Source organism: Alosa alosa, chromosome 18 (assembly GCF_017589495.1).
Source record: "Alosa alosa isolate M-15738 ecotype Scorff River chromosome 18, AALO_Geno_1.1, whole genome shotgun sequence".
NCBI lineage: Eukaryota > Metazoa > Chordata > Actinopteri > Clupeiformes > Clupeidae > Alosa > Alosa alosa.
Window position 1 is genome coordinate 23,172,988 of NC_063206.1, and position 23,500 is coordinate 23,196,487.

General features: G+C 44.2%; 1 protein-coding gene across 8 annotated transcripts in view; it reads left to right on the forward strand.

Annotated features, from left to right (window-relative positions):
* lyst (lysosomal trafficking regulator) overlaps positions 1-23,500 on the forward strand; it is a 125,223-nt gene that overhangs the window by 97,280 nt on the left and 4,443 nt on the right. For all 8 annotated transcript variants that reach the window (XM_048268988.1, XM_048268992.1, XM_048268991.1 and 5 more), the window contains 20 exons: positions 109-285; positions 726-802; positions 1,140-1,328; positions 1,605-1,750; positions 2,012-2,108; positions 3,472-3,533; positions 3,982-4,037; positions 4,660-4,812; positions 5,892-6,136; positions 7,158-7,224; positions 7,510-7,666; positions 9,193-9,333; positions 9,664-9,881; positions 12,617-12,847; positions 14,461-14,650; positions 16,266-16,402; positions 17,028-17,126; positions 21,302-21,441; positions 21,714-21,811; positions 22,543-22,699. In XM_048268988.1, the coding sequence (XP_048124945.1) occupies positions 109-285; positions 726-802; positions 1,140-1,328; positions 1,605-1,750; positions 2,012-2,108; positions 3,472-3,533; positions 3,982-4,037; positions 4,660-4,812; positions 5,892-6,136; positions 7,158-7,224; positions 7,510-7,666; positions 9,193-9,333; positions 9,664-9,881; positions 12,617-12,847; positions 14,461-14,650; positions 16,266-16,402; positions 17,028-17,126; positions 21,302-21,441; positions 21,714-21,811; positions 22,543-22,699 (2,837 nt within the window). The remainder of the gene's footprint in view (positions 1-108; positions 286-725; positions 803-1,139; positions 1,329-1,604; positions 1,751-2,011; positions 2,109-3,471; positions 3,534-3,981; positions 4,038-4,659; positions 4,813-5,891; positions 6,137-7,157; positions 7,225-7,509; positions 7,667-9,192; positions 9,334-9,663; positions 9,882-12,616; positions 12,848-14,460; positions 14,651-16,265; positions 16,403-17,027; positions 17,127-21,301; positions 21,442-21,713; positions 21,812-22,542; positions 22,700-23,500) is intronic.

A 23,500-nucleotide genomic window follows, 5' to 3' on the forward strand; every position in this document is an offset into this window, starting at 1 on the left:
CTCCCTTTCTCTCTCTGTCTCTCTCTCTCTCCTCTTCACCCTCTCTCTCCCTTTCTCTCTCTGTCTCTCTCTCTCTCTCTACCCCCCTCTCCCCCCTTCCCTCTCCAGCACGGGCCCAAGCTGGCTCTATATCTGTATGAGCTGCTGCATGATCACAAGGACAGCCTGAGCCGAGAGGAGCAGGCGGCTGCCAACACCTTCATGACCTCCCTCAAGCTGTGCGGCCATCGCTGTATCCCCCCCAACGCCCCACCCAAACCAGACCTGCTCAAGGCCATCAAGGAGGTATGCACTTCACCAAACAAAGAGCATATGCAGCCACAATGGGTAAATAAATAAGGATGATGATAATAATAGAGTAATTATAGTTGTCATATAAAATATAGATTATAATAATAAGTTTATTTTGCACCTTTCTGAACCCAAGGTCACTTTACAAGTTGAAAACAAATAAATAACAACAGATGCATTTGCAGATTCATTTGTATGTGAGCATACCTAGATACATAACATCTGTGTGCAAAGTCAGGGATTAATAGATTTTTTAGTGGCGCATACAATCGAAAAAATTATACCATTCCTCTACAACTATTTTTACGCTCCGTGAACGGAAGGCTTCAGTTATGTCCCTGGTATAGCCTGCCTGTTAGTCTCATGGGCGTTTGGTTTACTGCGCTGCTGAAGCAAGTAGCTGCTTTTCTGACCACATCCTGTTCTCCCCTCAGGAGCAACTCAAGTATGAATCTGAAGAGAAGACCAGTAAGGGAGCATGGGAGAAGAAGATGACCAGCACCCAGAAGAGGTAAGCGAGAAAGAGAGGCTGATGGGAAATGTAGTTTTAATGTAGTTTCTCTGCCTGCTCTTTTACAGTGTATCACACTATCATCCAAACTCCAAAAAGTCAGATAGCAAGCACACACACATTAACCAGAGAAAAAAGCACTGAGCTTTTCAATCATGCAGATCCCATTCTTACCCGCTGACTGCTAGCTTGGTGCTCTCCATGGCAACGTGACTCTGCTCAACTCTCTCATGCTACCCTTACCCCCGCCCACACACACACACACACACACACACACACACACACACACACATCCACCTCCAACCATTCACTGTGCGTCCTTCCCTCAAACCCACAGCCTTATGCAGAGGCTGGATGGCAAATCCAAGGACATCTCAAAGATTGCGGCGGACATCACGCAGAACGTGTCCCTGAGGCAGGGCATGGAGCGCAAGAAGGTCATCCTGCACATCCGCGGCCTCTATAAGACCGACCTCAGCGCCAGCCGACACTGGCAGGAGCTCGTGCAGCAGCTCACCCATGACCGGTGCGTGCAGACACAGACACAGACACAGACACAGACACAGACACAGACACAGACACAGACACAGACACAGACACAGACACAGACACAGACACAGACACAGACACACTCAAATGACTCCGTTGTTTAATGTGTACAACAAACAATGTAGTCAGTGTGTTTATATATATATATATATATATATATATATATATATATATATGTATATATGTATATATATATATGTATATATATATATCTATATATGTATATATGTATGTGTGTGTGTGTGCATTTCAGGGCGGTGTGGTACGACCAGGTGTCCTATCCCACCTCGTGGCAGCTGGACCCCACCGAGGGCCCCAACCGGGAGCGGCGGCGGCTGCAGCGCTGTTACCTCACCATCCCCAACAAGTACCTGCTCAAGGACCGGCAGAAGCTGGAGAGTAAGACACGCACGCACCACACACACACACACACACACACACACACATACGCATATACGCATATATGCAGACATACAGATAGTCAAACTCACGCAGTCAAACTCACACACACACACACCAAACACTCTTTTTTTTACACCTCACTCACTGCTCTTTTTCATGCGTGTATGTGCATTATGTACTGTATGGTTCTCTTTGTCTTATGGTTTCTCTCTCTCTTTCTCGTTATGACATCTGACGTGTGTGGTGTGTGTCTCTCAGATGCAGTGAGGCCGCCACTGGCGTTTCTGGCGGAGGATAAGACCCACTCCTCATTCTCGTCTACAGTGAAGGACAAGGCCACCAGTGAACCCATCAGGTACGCTGCTGCTGTGTGTGTGTGATTGTGTTCACTAACATTTCCCTCAGACAAGATAAATGTCAGGCCAATCAATGACAAGAGGGTAAGACGAAAACAAAACTTATTGTGATAAACGGTAGCAGCAACACCTGCAAACATCAAAAAATGCAGTTGGAAAAATGCAGACACTTATTTACAGCCAAGGTAGACCCACATCCATTGTTTTCTGACTGTTGATGCTGTTTATTGTCTGTTTGTAAAGTTTAGATGAAGTAGGAAGTAACGTTAGTAATCTCTGATTAATGTGATTGGTTAGGCTGGACAAAGTTAGCACTCGTCACGATGCAAGTGTTGGAAAGGAATCCCAATCATGTCGAGTCACCAGACTCTATTGACTTTGTGAATGAGTTTGGATTTTCCGGGCTAATGATTTGTGGCCATTTGTGACTGAGAGTGTGTGTGTGTGTGTGTGTTAGAGTGCGGTTCGGGCCGCAAATTTCTGTCCGAACCCGGCCCGCGTCCGAACCCGACAGGTATTTTCATTTTTATGCCCGACGCAGATGATGCCTCAGTTTTTCCCATGCTAGTGATTAAACGTTCACGTTTGTGGATAGATTGTCTTTTTAGCCCATTAAACGGAACAAACAACAAATGGAATTGTCTACAGAATCAGATGAGCGTGCATGCACGCAGGTCACACACAGTGCACATTAACACGAGGCCCAAGCAAGCATACCCTATTGAAATAGAATTCTAGTCTTACCATTGACGAAAAGTCTTGAAATGACCTGCAACAGTCTTTGAAACTACAGTGCCTCTGTCACTGATCCATATGCAGCATCGACGTTAATTGGGGCAACTCGAGGAATTCCTCATCCAGTTGAACGAGGCGACCTCATAGCCTACCTGTAGCCTATGTCTTTACCACAGTATGTAACGCAAATAATCTTGAAATCTCCTGATAGGCTAACAACTTTTTTTTTACGTCACCCAAGACATGCCGCCTGAAGTGCACATGCGAGGTCACGGCTAAATAAACAAATCTTGCACACAGAAAGAAAGCTGTTAGGTCTTTTTTACATTTTACTTTATTCTCAAAAAACAAACGTTTGCATCATGTAAAGCAGACCTGTTGGTTACCCAACATAATAAGCAATTTTAAATGTAAAGCTTCCAATGCATATCGCCCCCATGTGTCCGAACCCGAACTTAACCCGACTATAATTTCTAAATATTTGTCCGAACCCGACCAGTCGGGACCCGTCGGGCTCGGGTCAGGTAGCCACACTCTAGTGTGTGTGTGTGTGTGTGGTAAATTGTGTGTAATGGGGTATGATTTGTGGCCATTTGTGTGTAAAACTGAGACTATGTGTGTGTCCAGGTTTACCAGGAGGTGCATCAGTGTTGCTCCATCCAGAGAAACAGTGGGAGAGCTTCTACTGGGTGAGGTTACTCTGCTCAGTATTCATGGATCTGCATCACTCTCTCCTCAGTTCCTTCCCTCTCTCTGTCTAACATACACACACACACACACACACACACACACACACAGAGAGGAACACACACATAATAGCTCTCTCCCATGCTTTCATCTCCACAGCCAAGTTTAATCACTGTCCCTCATACACACACGCACAAATACCCTTATTCACCCTTAATATCTATCTGTCTCTCTTGCTTACACACACACACACACACACACAAACACTTTCTCTCTTTCTTTCTTTCTCTTTATCTCTCTCTCTTCCACTCCCAAACCTACATCAACACTCCTCCTCATAATCATCTATCCCACAGGGCCCTTCACATCCTGTCTGCACACTAATTCTTTCTGTGTGTGTGTGCGTGTGTGTGCGTGTGTGTGTGTGTCTCTGTCTGTCCACGTCCACAGGGAAGACTGGGATGTACTTTGTAGAGGATAACGCAGCTGAGGCCCATGACATTCAAGTAAGCTCAATACTCCCATTTGTGCTCCTAAATCACGTGTGTGTGTGTTGTTCTGGCTCTCTCTGTGTCTCAGCCCTGGGCATACACGCCCTTTTTACATGGTAATTCCTTCCAATTATTCTGTGTGTGCTGTGTATCGCTGTAGTTCAGCATCAACAAGCCCAACTCTTTGGCACCATGTTAAGAGTGCAAGTCACCCTGTTGGACAGGAGGGGTGACACTTTACGAGACAACAATGTGTGTGTCTGTGCAAGCGGAGGGCATGTACACCCCTTTGCAGGGTGTGGGTGTGTCTAAGTTTGCTTATTTACCCAGACGGTGGCAGTGTGGTAGTGTGTGTGTCTGTCTCTGTGCTCACAAGCCTTGTGTGTGTGTGTGTGTGTGTGTGTGTGTGTGTGTGTGTGTGTGTGGCTTGATGGTCTTTTGGGCCCCCACAGTCAACTTCAAGGCAGCGCTGCCACCATTGACTTCAAGGCACCTAACCCTAACCCTATCCCTAACCATAACCCTTGACTAACCCCCCATTGCTGCCTTGAAGTCGACGGTGGGGGCCCAAAAGACCATAGATTGTGTGTGTGTGTGTCTCATGTATATTTACCCATACTGTTCTTCTCCGTTGCAGACGCTGCACGGCGAGACGGAGCTGTCCTCGTTTTCGTGGACGTATGAGGAAGTGAAGGAGGTGCACAAACGCTGGTGGCAGCTGAGGGACAACGCCACCGAGATCTTCCTCACCAACGGCCGCACCCTGCTGCTGGCCTTCGACAACACCAAGGCAAGCACCTCACCTATTTTTACCTATAATTGTTTGTTCAAAAAGACTACACATGACCGGACCCTGCTGCGGACAAGCACCTCACTTGGAGAGACCTGCAGAGTATACAGAACCTAAGTATTTAGAACCTTTTTGAAAATCACAAATACCTGTCCAAATAAAGGCCAAAAAAAAGCCTAACAAAAAAAAGATTACCCCTCCTCCCGGCACCTCCTTCTTTCTGTTCAGTGTAGCTGCACCTCCATTTCCAAACCCAGTCTTAATAAAGCAAGATAAGGAGGAGGAAATAATACCACACCTTTGCTTTGAAGCAAATGGTTCTTTCAGGAAATTAAAATATGACAACAGGGCTCTGGCTAGAATGAAAAATGCTGCTTCAGAAGGAGGCACAATAACATCCATCCTTGAGTGAGTTATGAATGTCAAAATTTAACCAAAAGTTGCTGAAGTAAAGTTTACTGTAGTTTAAAGTTTATGCTGCTGTGGAGCACGAAATCAATCCACATTTCACCATTCTTTCGTCATCCTCCCCATATATCTATCTGATTTTTTTTGTGTGCATCGTGTTCCAGAACTATCTCCTAGCTCCAGGCTCAGTAGGTGTAAGGGTTTAATTTGAGGAGATATATTGCTGAACACATCGAGGAGATAATTGAGGAGATATGTAGCTGAACTGGTACCATACATCTTTGTAAAAAGTTTTTATAATTTGTGCGTCTACCGTTTAAAAATTGTGTATTTTACACTTGCCTAAAGATGTTACTGCTTGTTGTCATGTGAGGTGAAAAATAAACCTGTTTTAGTAGCACAATGGAAATCCACTGATAATAGAAACAATTTAGTTTGTTGGTCATTTTTAAAGGTCATTTAAAAATTACAAAGCGACATGGACTTGCATGGAAATCAAACCCGGGTCAACATTACCACTGCGGGTGTGGTGGTCACACTACCGCTGATTCACTACACCATCATTTATTTATTTATTTATTTATTTATTTATTAATGAATTAATTAATTAATGAACTAATTATTGACCAACTCTAACCATCTCCCCTGTATTCACTCCTCTCTCCCTGCAGTTCCGTGACGACGTGTACCACACCATTCTGACGTCGGACCTGCCCAACCTGCTGGAGTACGGCAACATCTCTGCACTCACTCATCTCTGGGGTTCGGGCCAGATCACCAACTTCGAGTACCTGACACACCTGAACAAGCACGCTGGACGCTCCTTCAATGACCTCATGCAGTACCCCGTCTTCCCCTTCATCCTGCGTGACTACACCAGCGAGACCCTCGACCTGCACGATTCTAACATCTACAGGTGTGCCACACATGCGCGCACACACACACACACTACACCAGTGAGATCTCGACCTGCACAATTCTAACATCTACAGGTGTGACACACACACACACACACACACTACACCAGTGAGATCTCGACCTGCACAATCCTAACATCTGCAGGTGTGCCACACACACACACACGCACGCATTGAACTCTCACTTGCCTTCCAGTCCCATTTGAATGGAAGCTACAGAGTGCTGTGTGGGTGAGGAGTACTGACTCAATTACAAGCTTAAATATATGGACACAGTGTACCGCGAGCACAAGTCGTCCTTATGGTCTAACTGATGGAATATTCAGAATGATCTCTGTGTGCTGAATAGTTACAGCTACACAAAAGTAAAGATGGGTTTGCGTAGTGCGTGTCATCACGCTTTTAAAAAAGAAATATTTGTTTATTTTGATATTATTTACCGTTCAGAGTATGTCTGATTAATGTCAGGGTCAGTGAAAACGTGCTGTGGCGCTTTTCTCTCAGAGTGGATCATGCCCATTAGGCAGCATGTGATCACGACCTGACGTAATAATCAATACCCTCTGTCTATCCGAGGAAGAACTGTCTGTGTGCGTGTGCTAGAGACTAGCGAAGGATGTTTCCATGATTATGGTTTAAATTGTCTTTGTTTTTATTCATGATTGAGGTGAGTGGGTGGTTCTTAAGGCCCGTAGGACTCAAAGTGGTGAACACATTTGATGATTGATTTTTTTTTTTGGTTTCTTTTGCACAGCAACAGTGTGAGAGCTGTGGTTTTAATAGACATGACGAGTGAATCTCTTCAGGTCTTCAGACTATTGATGTGCTGCCCCAAGAGAGAATCTAACTAAACATGAAGACAGCCAGCCAGACAGACAGACAGCCAGCCAGACACACAGACACAGACAGTCCTGTAACCAGATTGCCAGACTGTCCTGCCTTCTCTGATTTCTGGGTTGAAGGGGGGATTATTACATGATGGATCAGATATCATGTGATCATGTGTTCTCTCTTCTACAGGAACCTCAGCAAGCCAATAGCCGTGCAGTCAAAGGAGAAGGAGGATCGCTATGTGGATAATTATAAGGTAATGACTGCTTGTTGTGTGTGTGTGTGTGTGTGTGTGTGTGTGTGTGTGTGTGTGTGTGTGTGTGTGTGTTACCACACAAGTCATTTGAACTGTGTGATGTCTGTTGCAGGACCTGAGAATAGATGCATGCATTTCTATTTGCATGTTCTAGTGTCCATGGATTTTCTGCATGTTCTTGTGTCCATGGAAGGTCTATGACTAAGGAGTTGTGTGTGTGTGTGCGCACGCCTGTGTGTGTGTGCACCTATATGTGTGTGTGCGTGTGTGTGTCCTCTCCTGCAGTACCTGGAGGAGGAGTTTAAGAAGGGTGCCCGTGAGGACGACCCCATGCCCCCAGTGCAGCCCTACCACTACGGCTCCCACTACTCCAACAGTGGCACCGTCCTCCACTTCCTCGTCAGGATGCCCCCCTTCACCAAGATGTTCCTGGCCTACCAAGGTAACCCCATCCTGCTCCCGACTCCCACCTTCATGGCTATTAAAAATTCATTGGCGTCCAGCGTTATAAAGATGGCAAGCATATTTTGTTGTTAAATAACCAAGTTTAGGTTGCGGCTTGAAACAGACTAATCATTCAGATCACAAATAGCCAGTTTACATGATCAATTTTATAATCTGCTCTTTATAGTCTGCTAAGAAATTTAAACATAAACAAATGTGACCTCACATTAAAGACAGTGAAAGAAAGTGAAACCTGATTTGGATCTGGGTGGTCATCTTGGAGATGTAGTAACGCTCTTTGAATAAGTTGGAGCAATAGTTGTCAAGCTGTGCGAGAGGCATGCACAGGTGGACAGACGGACCTGATTATAATTCCATACAGGCTAATAGGCAAGTGTCAAGTATGTATTTGACTTTTTAAGTAGATGTTGTACATTTTGATAGCCAGCGTTGGTGTTTGTGTATAATAAAATACCTACGGTTAGTGCTGGGCCCATATTTTTTTGTTTGTGTGTAATAAAATAGCTGTCTGCTAGTACTCGATCCAGTGTTGGTGTTTGTGATAAAATAGCTACGTCTGCTAGTGCTCAGTCCATGTTGGTGTTTGTGTGTAATAAAATAGCTACGTCTGCTAGTGCTCGGTCCAGTGTTGGTGTTTGTGTGTAATAAAATAGCTACGTTGGCTAGTGTTCAGTCCATGTTGGTGTTTGTGTAATAAAATAGCTACATCTGCTAGTGCTCGGTCCAGTGTTGGTGTAATAAAATAGCTACGGGCGGCTGCTCGTGCTCAGCCTAGCAGCTGTGTTTATCTCCTCACCTTTGCACATGAAAGCCCAGATCACATACGGTAAATGTCCCATTTCTGCCAGCCTAGGCGCTTACGTAACCACTGGACTACTTTACTGCCCTAAAAACCCAGAGTTGCTTCACCCCATGGGTGCGTGTGTGTGTGTGTGTGTGTGTGTGTGTGTGTGTGTGTGTGTGTGTGTGTGTGTGCGTGTGTGTGTGCGTGTGTGTGTGTGTGTGTGTGTACATGTGTGTGCGCATGTGTTTGAGTGATGTTTGCCCTCTAGTTAATGCCACACTGGGTTCAAATTTGCCCAAATTAAATTACATGGGAAACTAATAGGAAACGCTTCAGTTTTATAGTCTACTATTTAACAGGCAGGCAGCTATTTGCATGGAAGAGGTTGTAAATATTTAAGAACACCTGTCTGGCTGGAAAGAGGATGGTCTTCAGACAGGAGCTTGAGGATCTCATGAGGGCCTTCAACACACAAGATGGGCGGGGGATCCGATCCTTTGTCGTCTGATTCTTTTTCCCAATTCACCTCTATATCTCCCTCCCCTCCATCTCTTTCTCGTTTTCTCCCATCTGCTCTTTCCCTTTCTCTAGCTCTCTTTCTAAAGTTTAATAAAGGAGTGTTGACCTTCTCCCTCTCTCCCCGCGAGAGCTGCTGTTGAGGTTCTGGCTGTGAGTCTAGAGTAAACAGGTTTTGTTTCTCTGTGTTTGGGCTCACACAGATCAGAGCTTCGATATTCCCGACCGCACATTTCACTCAATGAACACAACATGGAGGCTGTCCTCCTACGAGTCCATGACGGATGTCAAAGAGCTCATCCCCGAGTTCTTCTATCTGCCAGAGTTCCTGGTCAACAGAGAAGGTAAGAGCAGGACTGAGCTTAATATATCTGATATACACATATTTGAAGTGTGTTTGCTTTCAAATAGCACAGCTCATCTTTGTGAAATGTTGAACATGATGCCATGGTGTTGCTTGCCATTTTCAATTAATGTTACAGTAATATTGATTCTGTTGTTTGCTGCACGTTGTTTGATTTCTCATTAATACCACTTACTAATTCTGTTTCTTGTAGGAGCTCCGTTCAAAACATCAAACAAGCAACAACAAACAAACTGTTTACTTCTCTTCCATTTTCTCTCTCTCTCTCTCTCTCTCTCTCTCTCTCTCTCTCCCTCCACTCCTCCCCCAGGCTTTGACTTTGGTGTGCGTCAGAACAGCGAGCGGGTCAACCACGTGAACCTGCCGCCGTGGGCCCGGAATGACCCACGCCTCTTCGTCCTCATCCACCGGCAGGCTCTGGAGTCGGACCAGGTGTCCCAGACGTTGTGCCAGTGGATCGACCTGGTGTTCGGCCTCAAGCAGAAGGGCAAGGCCGCCGTGCATGCCATCAACGTCTTCCACCCCGCGGTCAGTCAACCTCCTGCTCTAATTGCTGTGCAGGATGCTTTTGCAGGTCTAAAGGTGTGGGGTTATAAATAGACTATTGGACATTATTGGATAGACCCCTGCAGTTTCCGCTGCATACGAGTCCAGCCTAGTGCAAATAATAAAGATCTTTATAGACATACCTAGAGGGTAAAGAGCAGTGTAGACTGTTTCTGTAAGTAGAGCGTACCCTAGTGGTAAAATAACAGTTTTGTTTGTTTTTATATGTAATCGATACCCTGGTGGTAACAGAATAGTTTTGTTTATTTTTATATGTAGGGAGCAGTACCCTGGTGGTTAAAGGCCGGTGTTTTGTAAGTTGTTGGTAGAATTTTACAGCCATCTGATAATGGAATACCAGCTAAAGGAAAATGCAGCTCAGTGAGAGAATGAATACGTTTGAAGGCATTCACACTGACCTGCTTTTTTCATCTCTGAAACACAAGTCTTCCAAAGTGTTAAAGAGTCAAAAATTGATTGTGTACATTTTGTTGCTATGATATGTTATATTCAGCTAAATAGCTATCTCCCTGTCTTAGCTAAGGCCGGCAGCTAAGCAACGACCCATTGTTTAAACCCTAGGTTCTCAAAGTGCGGCCCGGGGGCCAATGGCGGCCCGCGGAAACATTTCTGGCGGCCCGCGATAACATCTGATAAAATCTGTAAAACTGTTAAAACTGTACAACTGTACTGTGTGCTTTGAAAAGAATGAATCTCTGTTTAGTGGTGTTTAGTGGCCGTCAGGTTTTCCTGTGGTGCTTTGGTAGCTGGAATTGGCCCTGAATAGGGCCTATGCTGATAAGAAGCAAGGCACCCTGAGACTGTTTGTGCTAAATAAGTTTGTACTTGAAATGGACTGTAACCAGAACTGTTATATCCCAAATTTGTCTGTTGAGGGTAGAGAACCCCAGGGATTGTGTGTGCATTGCAATTTTTCTTAAGTTTTGCCAAGTTTAGCCTCAGTTATGAATTAAAATGTGTTTAATGCAATAAATATAAACTGTAGAGATGCAACCTGCTCATTAAAATGATTACAAATGGGATTTTCTTTCCAGGTTTTTTTTTTTCTCCCCGCCCCTTTGGCGGCCCCCAGTTCAATGTTGGGTTCCTGGATTGGCCCTCAGCAATGAAAACTTTGAGAACCCCTGGTTTAAACAAAAACGCAAAATCAAAAGTTAGAATATTTTTAACTTTCATCGGCTTTTATAAATGCGAGGCACGTTGCAACAGTCAGTCGCCAGTTTCCATAGGGAAACAATTGAATTTGAGCACCTGGAGGTGATAGTCTTGTCAGTCTGAACCCTTTGTCCTACTGATTCAGGGGGTCAGGATTTGAAGGGTTAGCTTCAGCCAGTTAGCATGGCATTTGGCCGCCGACATATTTAAAACATGGCGTTACATGGTTGCAACTTCCGGCACCAGTTTGCACTTGCTGATTGGTAGATGACAGCTCATGCACGAGTTTAGTGTTGGGCACGAGCGTCCTCGCGTCCATGTTGGTTTGCATTTCTGGAAGACGACAAATAAAACAACTAACTACTTGGATTAAGCTACTGATATTTGACTTAATGCCTACATGGTTTAGTCTGTATTATACCGGACTTTGTCGTTAATAAAAGAAAAATGTAAATGTTGTCATATTAGGCTATTATTTGCCTTATGTGTGGGTTGACAAGGTAACTGACTATGACCATATATTTTAGCAGATGCAATGACCTATATTCAATTATTAGCCTACTCATTGCCTATTTTAGCAAGGCACAGGCTGTAGTTCCTACCTGTAGTCCATGACAACGCAACGTCTGGATGTAACCTATGTCTCCCCAAGTGATTTAAAACTAAACAAATGTCAATGACTTATTTAGTTTGCTAAATAAGCTATATTAGGCTATATGCATTTGATCTAAATGGCCAGGCTGCCAGTCGAGGCAAAAGCCAAATATCCAACAACAGTTGCAGACTCTTGCCTGCTTGAACCACAATACCCGAGGGATGTGCGCTTCTATCGCTAAGTTTAACTTGCATTGGCTTCATTTTGTCTGCCTGCAAATGGTTTAACCGGGTTTAACAAGCTACAAATTCATGCTGGGTGCAGCAAATATTTCAGCTATCCACAAGTTTCTTACATCCCATATGTCTACTTAATTTTAGTAATTTTCGTTGGATAGCCTATTGCGTAATACAACCTGTCCAAATATAGCATTTAGGGTTCATTATTTGTGTAGCCTAAAGTGACTCAATATTGATTCGCATTGTTTATTATCAACATCATGAACATCACATTAAATAACCTATACCAATAATAATAATAATAAAAAATACCACCATTCCCAAAATGTTATCCCAACCAATGAAATAAATTTGCGCTTATAACGGGGTGAAGCGCGTTCCCGAACAACTTCTTTTCCTCTGAGGGAATGTCCAATCTTCATCAACGACATACCTGGTACCTTACGTTGTCTCCGTCTGTAACATGGAATCTAATAGGCTAATTCTAGCTGGTGCCGGAAACAAACACCCATGAAACGCCATTTTTGTAAAATGGCTGCGGTCAATTTCAAACTTTTTTGACCGAAGTAGCTTGCCTAGCATGGTCCATTGAAATGAATGGGGGCGGGACTTAGTCACTCTCTCCAGTTATATATAATACCTCCATGTACTGATTGCAGATAGTTAACTGACTTGGTCCTTCCTGTGCCCCACTCTTTCCCTTGCAGACGTACTTTGGCATGGACGTGTCGGCGGTGGAGGACCCAGTGCAGCGGCGGGCGCTGGAGACCATGATCAAGACCTACGGGCAGACGCCTCGGCAGCTGTTCAGCGCGTCGCACATCAGCCGCGCGGCGCCCAAGCTCCTGATGGAGGGAGAGCTGCCCGCCGCCATGGGCCTGCTCGTCCAGCTCGCCTTCAGGGAGAACCGCGAGCAACCCAAAGAGATCACACACCCGGTACGGACACACACACACACTCATTATATGCAGGGTGCGATTTGTAGGGGGATGGGGGGTCTTGTCTTGATATCCTCCCCTCTGCTTAATTATTTTAATCGCTGGGGGGGACAACATTTAGCCCCCTCTGCGCAACATATTGATTAATGCTATTTCATTTAAGTAAAGCGCTGCAACGTGAGAACAGTCTAGTAGGCTAGCCTACATAATAATCTGACATCAGAAACGCACCGTCACCGTCAGCACTCATGCTGCTGACACAGTGGCTGGTGATAACTGGTTAATTTGGCCTTGATCGTGCAGGACATTTCAGAATGTCGACTGTGTAGTCAATCATAAATGGCTAGTTTCAATGGAAAAGTTAGCCGGACAAATGAAGGAAAACAAGATTCAGTGAAGCATATCGTCATATTTTAGAACCTTCAAAATCAGAAAACTGATGCAACTGAGGACAACTCCACGTAGAGTAGAACATAGTCCTATTGTCCGAAGGAACTTACATTAAGTGAGGAGATATTTGCTGAATGTCACAAAAATTGTTACATATTAGAAATTGCTTGGCATCGCTTATTCAATGGCTCTCTACCGAAACACCTGTAGTTTGCGGAGGACGAACGAGAAAGCGCTCATTTGATAAATCAGCCAGTAGGCAAGGCCTAGTAGACAAATAACTTTCAGAAATAATCTGTACTGCAAAAACGAATGTTAGTGGGTATTTAAACTATCTAGCGGGTGTTTTAACAGCTGCAAGAAATAGAAACTTCATATGGTCATGGCCCATATGTTCTGGTTCGTAAATTATTTTATAAAACTTCAAGTTGCCCTATAACTTCACTCTCCAAACTCTTCACTGCTCTGTAACCAATTAACTGACAGTATGATAGTAGGCTATTTATTTTCTAATGGCTACAATAAACACATTTATTTTTTCAACTTATGCAATATTACACACTTGGCTACTGAACGCAAATCTGCAGGAGAGAGAATGCACGTAGCCTACGCAGCGATTAGCCTACAAAATCGCTATTTGGTTACCAACAAACACTGTTAGCCAATGCACTAACTCAAGACTTCAGTGCCATAATATACAACGTTTTTTTACACAACAAATACAGAAAGGATGGAGGCAGCAAAGGTAGAGGAGTCATTTCAGATGGGGCAAGAACAAGGTGAATTTGTATGGTTGTCAAAACGTAGATCTACCCTGCATTAGAGTAGCTGATCATCATACTGAAAGAGCACACTCGCTGTATTTTTTTTTTGGGGGGGGGTTACAAACTTATTCAAAATCATCTCCCCCTCTGTTTTTTTTGTTTTTTTTCACAAATTGCACCCTGATTATACACACAGAGACACACACATTCACACGCACACATATACAGTACATACACACACAGACACTCAGACTCACATACACATATACACACACACACACTCATACGCATACTCACACTCACATGCTCTGTCTGACTGACTGACTGACTAACTGACTATCTTTCTACCTGTCTGTTTGTCTGTATACTTATCTGTCTGTCTGTCTGTCTGTCTGTCTGTCTGTCTGTCTGTCTGCCTGTCTGTCTGCCTGCCTGCCTGCCTGCCTGTCGCTTCCTCAGAGTCCGTTGCCGTGGGTGAAGGGTCTGAAGTGGGGGGAGTACGTGGGCTCCCCGAGTGCGCCGGACCCGGTGGTTTGCTTCAGCCAGCCGCACGGCGAGAGGTTCGGCTCCCTGCTCGCCCTGCCGACCCGGGCTATCTGCGGCCTCTCCCGCAACTTCTGCCTCATGATGATCTACAGCAAGGAGCAGGGTGAGATGCGCACACACACACACACACACACACACACACACACACACACACACACACACACTCACACTCAGGCTCAAAGAGTAACAACAGGGCTTAAAATTCATTTTTCAAAATGGGGGGGAATTCCCCCCTTAGGTTATTCATGTAGGGGGGATTTATACAATTTGGGGGTCGATTCTGATACCAAGTCAAGAATTGCGATTTCAATACTTCGATACTTTTTTAAAAAAGTGTTTGATTTTGGGGCCCCCACCACCCTGGCGTCATCAGTAATATATACTGTAGTGGGATCATTCACAACAGTGGACATCCTAGATTCTGCTTGACTCTCTCCACACACACAAACACACACTGAAAATGATAGCTTATGTGATATGTTTCTATCATATATTTTTGAATTCATATAGAGTGTATTTATTTAATAATGCATTTAGCATTTTACTAGTAATTACTAGTAGCTAAACATATTTAGTAATTTGAATGCCTCATATTGACGTTTAACCTATAACACTTAGGCATATCTTTAATGTGGTGTGTAGGTCCAATTGAGTGCACATTGCTGATGAGTAGGTGTAATTGAGTGCCTGTCACTTTAAGAAAATACGTGAGGGTAATTCTATGGAGTAATTATCCCCCTTCAACCTGACGGTTTTAGGCTATAGTCGCTAGTGAATAAAAGTTGTGCATAGTGCGGTATGTGTATGCAAATTATTATGTTTTCTATGTCATTAGATACAATAAATGTTCAAAAAACTAACATGTCGAAGACAATCTTTCTGGGATCAAGTGTTGACGTGACCTGAGCTAGCAGGATCGTTACCAAGGAGCTCTTTCCAGATGTAAAAGATTGCCATGGTTGCGTAGCCTATTTGCGTAAGCGCAAAGTGGTTCTCTCTCTCTCTCTCTCTCTCTCTCTCTCTCTCTCTCTCTCTCTCTCTCTCTCCGTGTGTGTGTGCGTCTGCATGAGGCTATGTTCAATTCAACTCGCCACTTAAATATTAGGTTATATTAACGTCATCAGACAGGCTGTAAAAGTGTATGCGGGAATTTCTCGCATTATGATGGCTAGAGTTGCGGGACTTGAACAAATTATGCGCAATACCCGCAATCCCGCAGTGAAATTTAAGCCCTGAACAAGTATTCATATGGGCATACAGAAACACGCACACACACACACATTCAAGCACATAGACTAATAATCTCTCCAACTAACAGACGCACCAGACACACATGAGAGGGAGAGCGAGAGCTGTGCGGTGGCGACTGGAGGCTGAAACACACACACACACACACAGACACATTGATTTCTGCACCCCGCTGACAGGTCTCTCAGAGATAAACACAGACCTCCTAATTTCTGTCAGACTACACTGATCAGGAGCAGATGCTTACAGATGAGGAACACAAACACACAGCCCCCCCACAAACACACACACACACACAGATACTGTACATACACATACACAAACACACATATGCTCATTGCTCACATTCACATGTACTGTAGACACACACACATATACATATGCAAAGGCACATGACATATTCAAAGGCTGTCTGCAATCCTATGTGCGCACACGCACACACACAGGCTAACCTCATCTGGTCCTTCTAGGCGTGAGGAGCATGCACAGCACAGATATCCAGTGGTCGGCCATCTTGAGCTGGGGCTATGCTGACAACATGCTGCGTCTGAAGAGCAAGCAGAGCGAGCCGCCCATCAACTTCATCCAGTGCTCCCCACTGCACCAGGTGAGACGCACACACATTTGATTTCTTTATTTGAATCCGCCAATCAAATTTCTTACAGAAAGGATTCAAATATTCTCACAGATGACACCGCTTTGACATTCAAGGGTACATAAAGCATCGCTTACGCCACACAGCAAGGCTGCCTATCACAGCTGATATGGAGCAGAATTTTGCCAGCTGTTTAGACTTTCCTTTTGGTAGCCTGCCAGTCTTAGTCCACTAACAGTCAGTTTGTGGACATGTCCCAGGCTGCCAAATATCAATGCCACAAACTTACATGCATAGCCTAGATCACTGATCTTTGCCAGGAGTTGCCGTCTATTGAAAAGGATGGATACAGCAAAAAAAGCTGTTGCTGCATGGGTAGCAGCGTATGAGGGATATCCATTGATAAGACCCAAGTAGTTTCATTCCTATGAGGGATATCCATTGATAATACCCAAGTAGTTTCATTCCTATGAGGGATATCCATTTAAAAGTAACAGTAGTCTAGTCTGACACGTACTCTGAGCACTTATGAATCACTTTTTCCCTATTGTTTTCATTATTTTGCTCTTTTGATCTCTCTCTCTCTCTCTCTCTCTCTCTCTCTCTCTCTCTCTCTCTCTATGTCTGTTTTCTACAGGTGACCAGCTGTGCCTGGGTATCGGACGGGTGCCAGCTGTTCACGGGCAGCAAGTGCGGAGTCATTATCGCCTACAGCAACCGCTTCACCGCCACCACGGTAGGTTGCCGTGGCAACACCGGCTCCCCTGCCCCCTACTCCCTCCTCTCTAACAACCCACCTACCCACCCGCCCACGTCTATTATGGCTCCCTGCAACTCCATGCATTTCTATTTATCTATCGCTCTCTCTCCCTATCTCTCACTCAGACTCTCATTCCCTCTTTCTCCTTCTCTCTTTCACTCACATACACTCTCTCTCTCCCCCCTCTCTTTTGGCTCCCCTCTCTCCCTCCTCTTTTTCTCTCTCTCTCCCTCTTTCTCTCTCCTTCTCTTTTGTCTCTCTCCCTTTCCCTCTTTCCCTCACTCTTTCTTTTGCTGTATCTGTCTCCTCTCTTTCTCTCTCTTACTCTTTATCACCTTATCTTCTCCCCTTCTCTTCTCCCCTTCTCTTCTCCCCTTCTCTTCTCCCCTTCTCTTCTCCCCTTCTCTTCTCCCCTTCTCTCTCTCCCCTACTCTCTCTCTCTACTGGAGGACTTGAGGCTGTGTGTGTAGTGGCCTCATTAGTCATTTCTCCCAGTTGCCCTAGAAACACATTTCCCTCCCTCGGCCCACAGGTGGCTCTGTGTCTGACAAACACACACCAGAAAAACAGATTCACCACTACACACACACACACACACACCATACACACACCCTTTCTAGCACTCTTTTCCATACACACACACACACACACTCCTTCTCTCACATAAACACACATACTGCTCTCAGTTTCCTGCAGCCCTCTGACCTCCACATGTCTTGACCCATGCACATCTCTGCATCTCTTGACCCATGCACATCTCTGCATCTCTTGACCCATGCACACCTCCACATGTCTTGACCCATGCACATCTCTGCATCTCTTGACCCATGCACATCTCTGCATCTCTTGACCCATGCACACCTCCACATGTCTTGACCCATGCACACCTCCACATGTCTTGACCCATGCACATCTCTGCATCTCTTTCTGTCTTGACCCATGCACACCTCCACATGTCTTGACCCATGCACATCTCTGCATCTCTTGACCCATGCACATCTCTGCATCTCTTGACCCATGCACATCTCTGCATCTCTTGACCCATGCACACCTCCACATGTCTTGACCCATGCACACCTCCACATGTCTTGACCCATGCACATCTCTGCATCTCTTTCTGTCTTGACCCATGCACACCTCCACATGTGTTGACCCATGCACATCTCTGCATCTCTTTCTGTCTCTCAGTCAGACCAGTCTGTATTCCAACTATTCTTTCGTTTGTTCTTTCCCTCTCTCATCTATTGCTTACCTTTCTCTCCCTCTAATTCTCTCTACCATCTTTTTGTCTCGCCTCTTTCTCTTCTCTCTTTCTCTCCCTCTTTCTCTCTCTCATCTCTTCCTCTCATTCTGGTTCTCTCCTGCTTGCTCAGTTCCTATTGAGGATGTACTGCTGCATGATTCATCCACAGAGGCTTTCTGAGACTGTAGGATTCCTACAGGAGACCTGTTCAAGGTCTCTGCGTGTGTGCGTGCCTGCCTAGATAGCATCTGTTGAATTTCCTCAGCTGTCGCATGGTGAAATGCAGCAGTGTTTCCACAGACGTTTCTCCCCCATCGCCCTCCCCAGTCTCATCCCCATGTCCGTACCTGTGCTGCTGGTAGCTCAGGAGGTAGAAGAGGCGCCCAGTAATTGGGAGGTTGCTGGTTCGAGCTCATCTCCTCCTGACCCTGCCGAAGAGTCCTTGAGCTAGACACTAAGGGCCAGATGTACGTACATTTGCGAATGTAGCGTTATCAGCGCCATGGCCAACCCGCAGAAACCACACGCTGTGATTCTTCAGTTTATGTGGTATTTATCAAACCTGCAGTTCATCGGGTAATCACCGCCTATCTCCGCCCCCCTACCGCAATTTGCGAACGTTCAGAACTGAACGGCATACTTCAATACTACAATCACAAGCACAGTTGAATAAAGTTAACAGATGACGACATTAAAAGGAATCAAACGTTTAGCGATCATGAAATAATACAATACATGATAAGATGTCAACTAGCAGGAAGATAATGAAGAGCAGTAGTTCCACTCAAACTACTTGTGCACGTAGGCTATGGAAGATTGGTCAATTCTAGCAAGTAGGAAAGTTTAAGTGGATGACGTGAAAGTAAGACATTCGGAAGGCCAACGAAAGTTAAGGTTGCTTTTGATATAGTCCAAAGACGCAAACTGGTGCTCTGAATAGCAATTCTGTTGTCTTGAAAGTTTCTCTTATTGACGCATTTAACCGCAATTTGGATTAACACCTGCTTTTACAAGGCGGAAATATTTCACCGCGACATGCTTTTTCATGGGTAGTTTTTGTACATACAGGGGAATACCTAATTAGGTGCATTTTACGCTTCTCCTCCCATCTTTTTACACAAAACTCTTTCCCCCTCCTATGAATGCATATGCATGACACAGAAAAGCACAATTTGCCATTCTCAGCTCTCGCGTCAGGCAGTCAGCGCTTTTACCTCATTGCGGCCTATTTGTACATGTCAAGCCATGTTTTTACGCACACATTGCGAAAACAAATATGCCTGAAGTGGGCGCAAAAGCGTTAGTACTGTACATCTGGCCTTGAAACCTCAAACTGCTTTCGATGTGCTGGTTGGCGCCTTGCATGGCAGCCTCCACCATGGGTGTATGAATGCGTTAGAGAACTATAGGCGGGTCAATATATGAAAAAAAAAAACACCTAACCTCAAAAAAATTGATACAAAAGGTTTTTCAACTGATTATGATACCTTTAGATGTACTTAATAACATATTAAAAATCTAGTAAAATCTGACACCAGTAAAGGGATCATTTTCAAGATGGCGTCCAAGATGGCCACCAGAAACTAATTTGGGATATCTGAAGCATTATTCAGCCTAGGAAAGTGTTTTTCGTGTTTAATCAGATTTAGAGGTCACTGATTCATATATCTCAGACTAAAGTATCAGTTCATCATGTTCAAAAACGTATAATTTTGAAGATGGCCACCAGAAGCTAATTTTGGCTATATATGACTCATTATTCAGCCTACGAAAAGTGTTTTTCGTGTTTAATCAGATTTAGAGGTCACTGATTCATATATGTCAGTCTAAAGTATCAGTTCATCATTTTCAAAGACTTGTCATTTTTAAGATGGCATCAAAGATGGCCACCAGAAGCTAATTTTGGCTATATCTGAAGCATTATTCAGCCTAGGAAAGTTTTTTTTTTTTTGTGTGTTTAATCAGATTTAGAGGTCACTGAATCATGTCACACAATCCTTCATTAAATCATGCCACCCTAAAAAGATGGTTGTGGCATAACAAGAGGTCATAAATTAATTATAATCTATTGAATTGTAATTAGTCCCTCCTTTTCCACAACTTTCCAACCATGCTGCTAATTCAGTCTACTTAAAGCATAGAGAACGATAGACATCATTTCATTCTACTTTTTTTCACGACTTTCTGTCAGTTCAGTCACATACATACGACAGACTATTAGGGCCGCACATGAAGAAAACAAATATTTTTGCCATGATGAGAAGCCAAACCCAACATGTTGTTTAAAGTCGACATGTCAACATTAAAGGAAAATTCCGGTATTTAGCACTTTGAGTCCCTTTTCTGGTTTGTTTTGGATGACTAGAGTGGTGGACACCGAAATTTTGACGATTGGTCCTGTCTCGACTTTTCTGACTCGTTTTTAATCGCCTTTGACTAGTCAGAGTGGCTGCCTACAGGCATGCTCAAACATGTCCTAATGAGATACAAACGCAGTCTATTGACCATTTACCTGTTCACCTGACGTATTGTTCGGTGGCCTAGAGCAGGGGTTTTCAACTGATTGTGAACCAGGGACTACCATTCTGACTAATTACACAACCCGCGGACCACCACTGAATAAATATACTGATTCTCACATTGAAACTACATTACTGAATTCATGGTCACAGACCACTTGCAAAGTCCTCACGAACCAAAGTGGGCCGCGGACCACTGGTTGAAAACCCCTGGCCTAGAGTGTAGAGCCCCTCTTGCACACAGCCCCTTTCTTTCAAATGTATGGCTTCACTAAATCTCAAACTCCTCTGTGACTGTGCTATAAAGCCATGTTTTAGAGCCTGTGAGATGAGATATAAAACTCTGATAAACTGTGTGTGTGCATGCGTGCGTGCGTGCGCCACTCTAGCCATCAGAGATTGAGGTGGAGTCGCAGGTTCACCTGTACGGCCACACGGACGAGGTGACTGGTCTGTTTGTCTGCAAGCCTTACAGCATCCTCATCAGCGTCAGCCGAGACGGCACCTGCATCCTCTGGGACCTCAACAGGTGTGTGTGTGTGTGTGTGGGGGGGGGTTGGGTTTTGGGTTTGGGGTTGAGTGAGCGAGCATCCATTTTCTAAACCCATCATTAAAGGAGGGGGAGAGATGAACAATTAGTTCAGTCCGGGTTCACACATACTCGCGGATTCCCAAATCCGCTGTTGCGAGTCTGTGTTTGGATAAAAGCGTCTTCTAAATACAAACTTTAACTATAAATAGTAAACGTTGTTGTTGACCCCATTGTTGTTGTTTATGGTGTTGCGTTCTCCCTTCCTCCAGACTGTGTTATGTCCAGAGCCTCACTGGTCACAAAAGCCCTGTCAATGCTGTTTCCGCCAGTGAGACTACAGGTGATATAGCCACAGTGTGTGACTCAGGTGAGTGTCCCTTCTGTTAAAATGTTTATTTACACACAAAATCTATGTACACTGCAGCACTGCAGTTGTTATGACTGTACGCTCTGGGTCCGCGTGTATGTGTGAGTGTTCAGATTTTAAATGATGCATGCATAATTTTGTGCATCTCTGTTCTGCTTATAAATTAGAAACAAAAATTGTTAGTCTGTGCTCAACATCAAAACAATTGCTAATCACAGCTTGAAGTCTCTCTGGTATTGATACACAACGCTGTAGAAGTTGAGAATTTATTATGTAGCTCTCAAGAGCATTGTAGCGTGTTAAATTATTTTTCTCTTTTTACTTTATTGGATCTATCCAAAAGAATTCAAATGCTTTAGACCTTGTTCTGTGTCAGTTTATGTTAAATCGTTTATGTTAATTTATGGCATAAAGACTAAATAAAGGCACTCAGCAGAACGCAAAACTTCATTCCAGTGAAAATGCTCATTTGTAAAGCACTTGGACTTCAAACTCTGTATGAATTTTGCTTGCTCTAACTGGCCCTGCCGTCTTAAATGATCTACAAGAGTCTTGTGTTAGAGATGTTTTCTGTTGAAACATCAGCAGACGTTTCAACAGAATATAGTGTGTGTGTGTGTGTCTTCAGTAATCCTTAAATTATGCTCAAAGATGTTTTTATGTTGTAATGTAATGTTATGTTTATGTTTTATTTTGTAATCAACTGTTTTGCTCGTTTGATTTCCCCCCAGTGGGTGGTGGTAGTGACCTGCGGCTATGGACGGTGAACGGTGATCTGATTGGCCACGTGCACTGCAGAGAGATCATCTGCTCGGTGGCCTTCTCCAACCAGCCAGAGGGGGTGTCTGTGAACGTCATCGCTGGCGGCCTGCAGAACGGAGTGGTCAGGTGAGGCGCTGTGCCCAGTTATGAATCAGGATATGACGCCTATACTGCTGCTCATATAAGGAGCTTGACTCTGGACAAAATATTCACATGTTTTTTTTTCTGTTTGTGTTATAGTATAGTTGTATGATAGTTTATTGTTTTGTTTTTTTTTAGTTATAGTGTGGCTGTATAGCCCTTTTTCCATACGATTTTCAAGCAAATTAACTCATAATTCATATGTAGCGAATGGAACACTTCTAGCGAATGTACTGTATCAAAGGTAACGAATGGTACACTATTGTGAGGTGAACAACATCTTGGTGTCACAGTAACTTACATCGCTCCAACCCTTTTCCATCACATTAATGTTGAATTAACTCTCGTTAATCCACCTCTGGCGAGCAAATTAACTTAGCGCGACAAAACCAACGTTACAGCGATATAAGTCCTTTTCCATCACATGTGTCGCATTAACTTTTTGATGCGCATTGTTTTTAAAAAAATATATTTTTTTGATAAAACTTATGACTTATGTTTCTTATTTGTTTTGTTTTTCTGTTTGGGTTATAGTATGGCTGTATGATAGTTTACTGTTTGTATGTTTTGTCTTCACTCTCTAATCTCTCTTTGTATCTTTTTCTCATTCTCTCATCTTCTGCCCCCTGCCCCTTCTCTCTCTCTCTCTCTCTCTCTCTCTCTCTCTCTCTCTCTCTCTCTCCCCCCCTCTCTCTTGCTCGCTCTCTCTCTCTTGGTCTCTCCTCTCTCTCTGTCCCTCTCTCTCTCTCTCTCACACACACACACACACACACACACACACACACA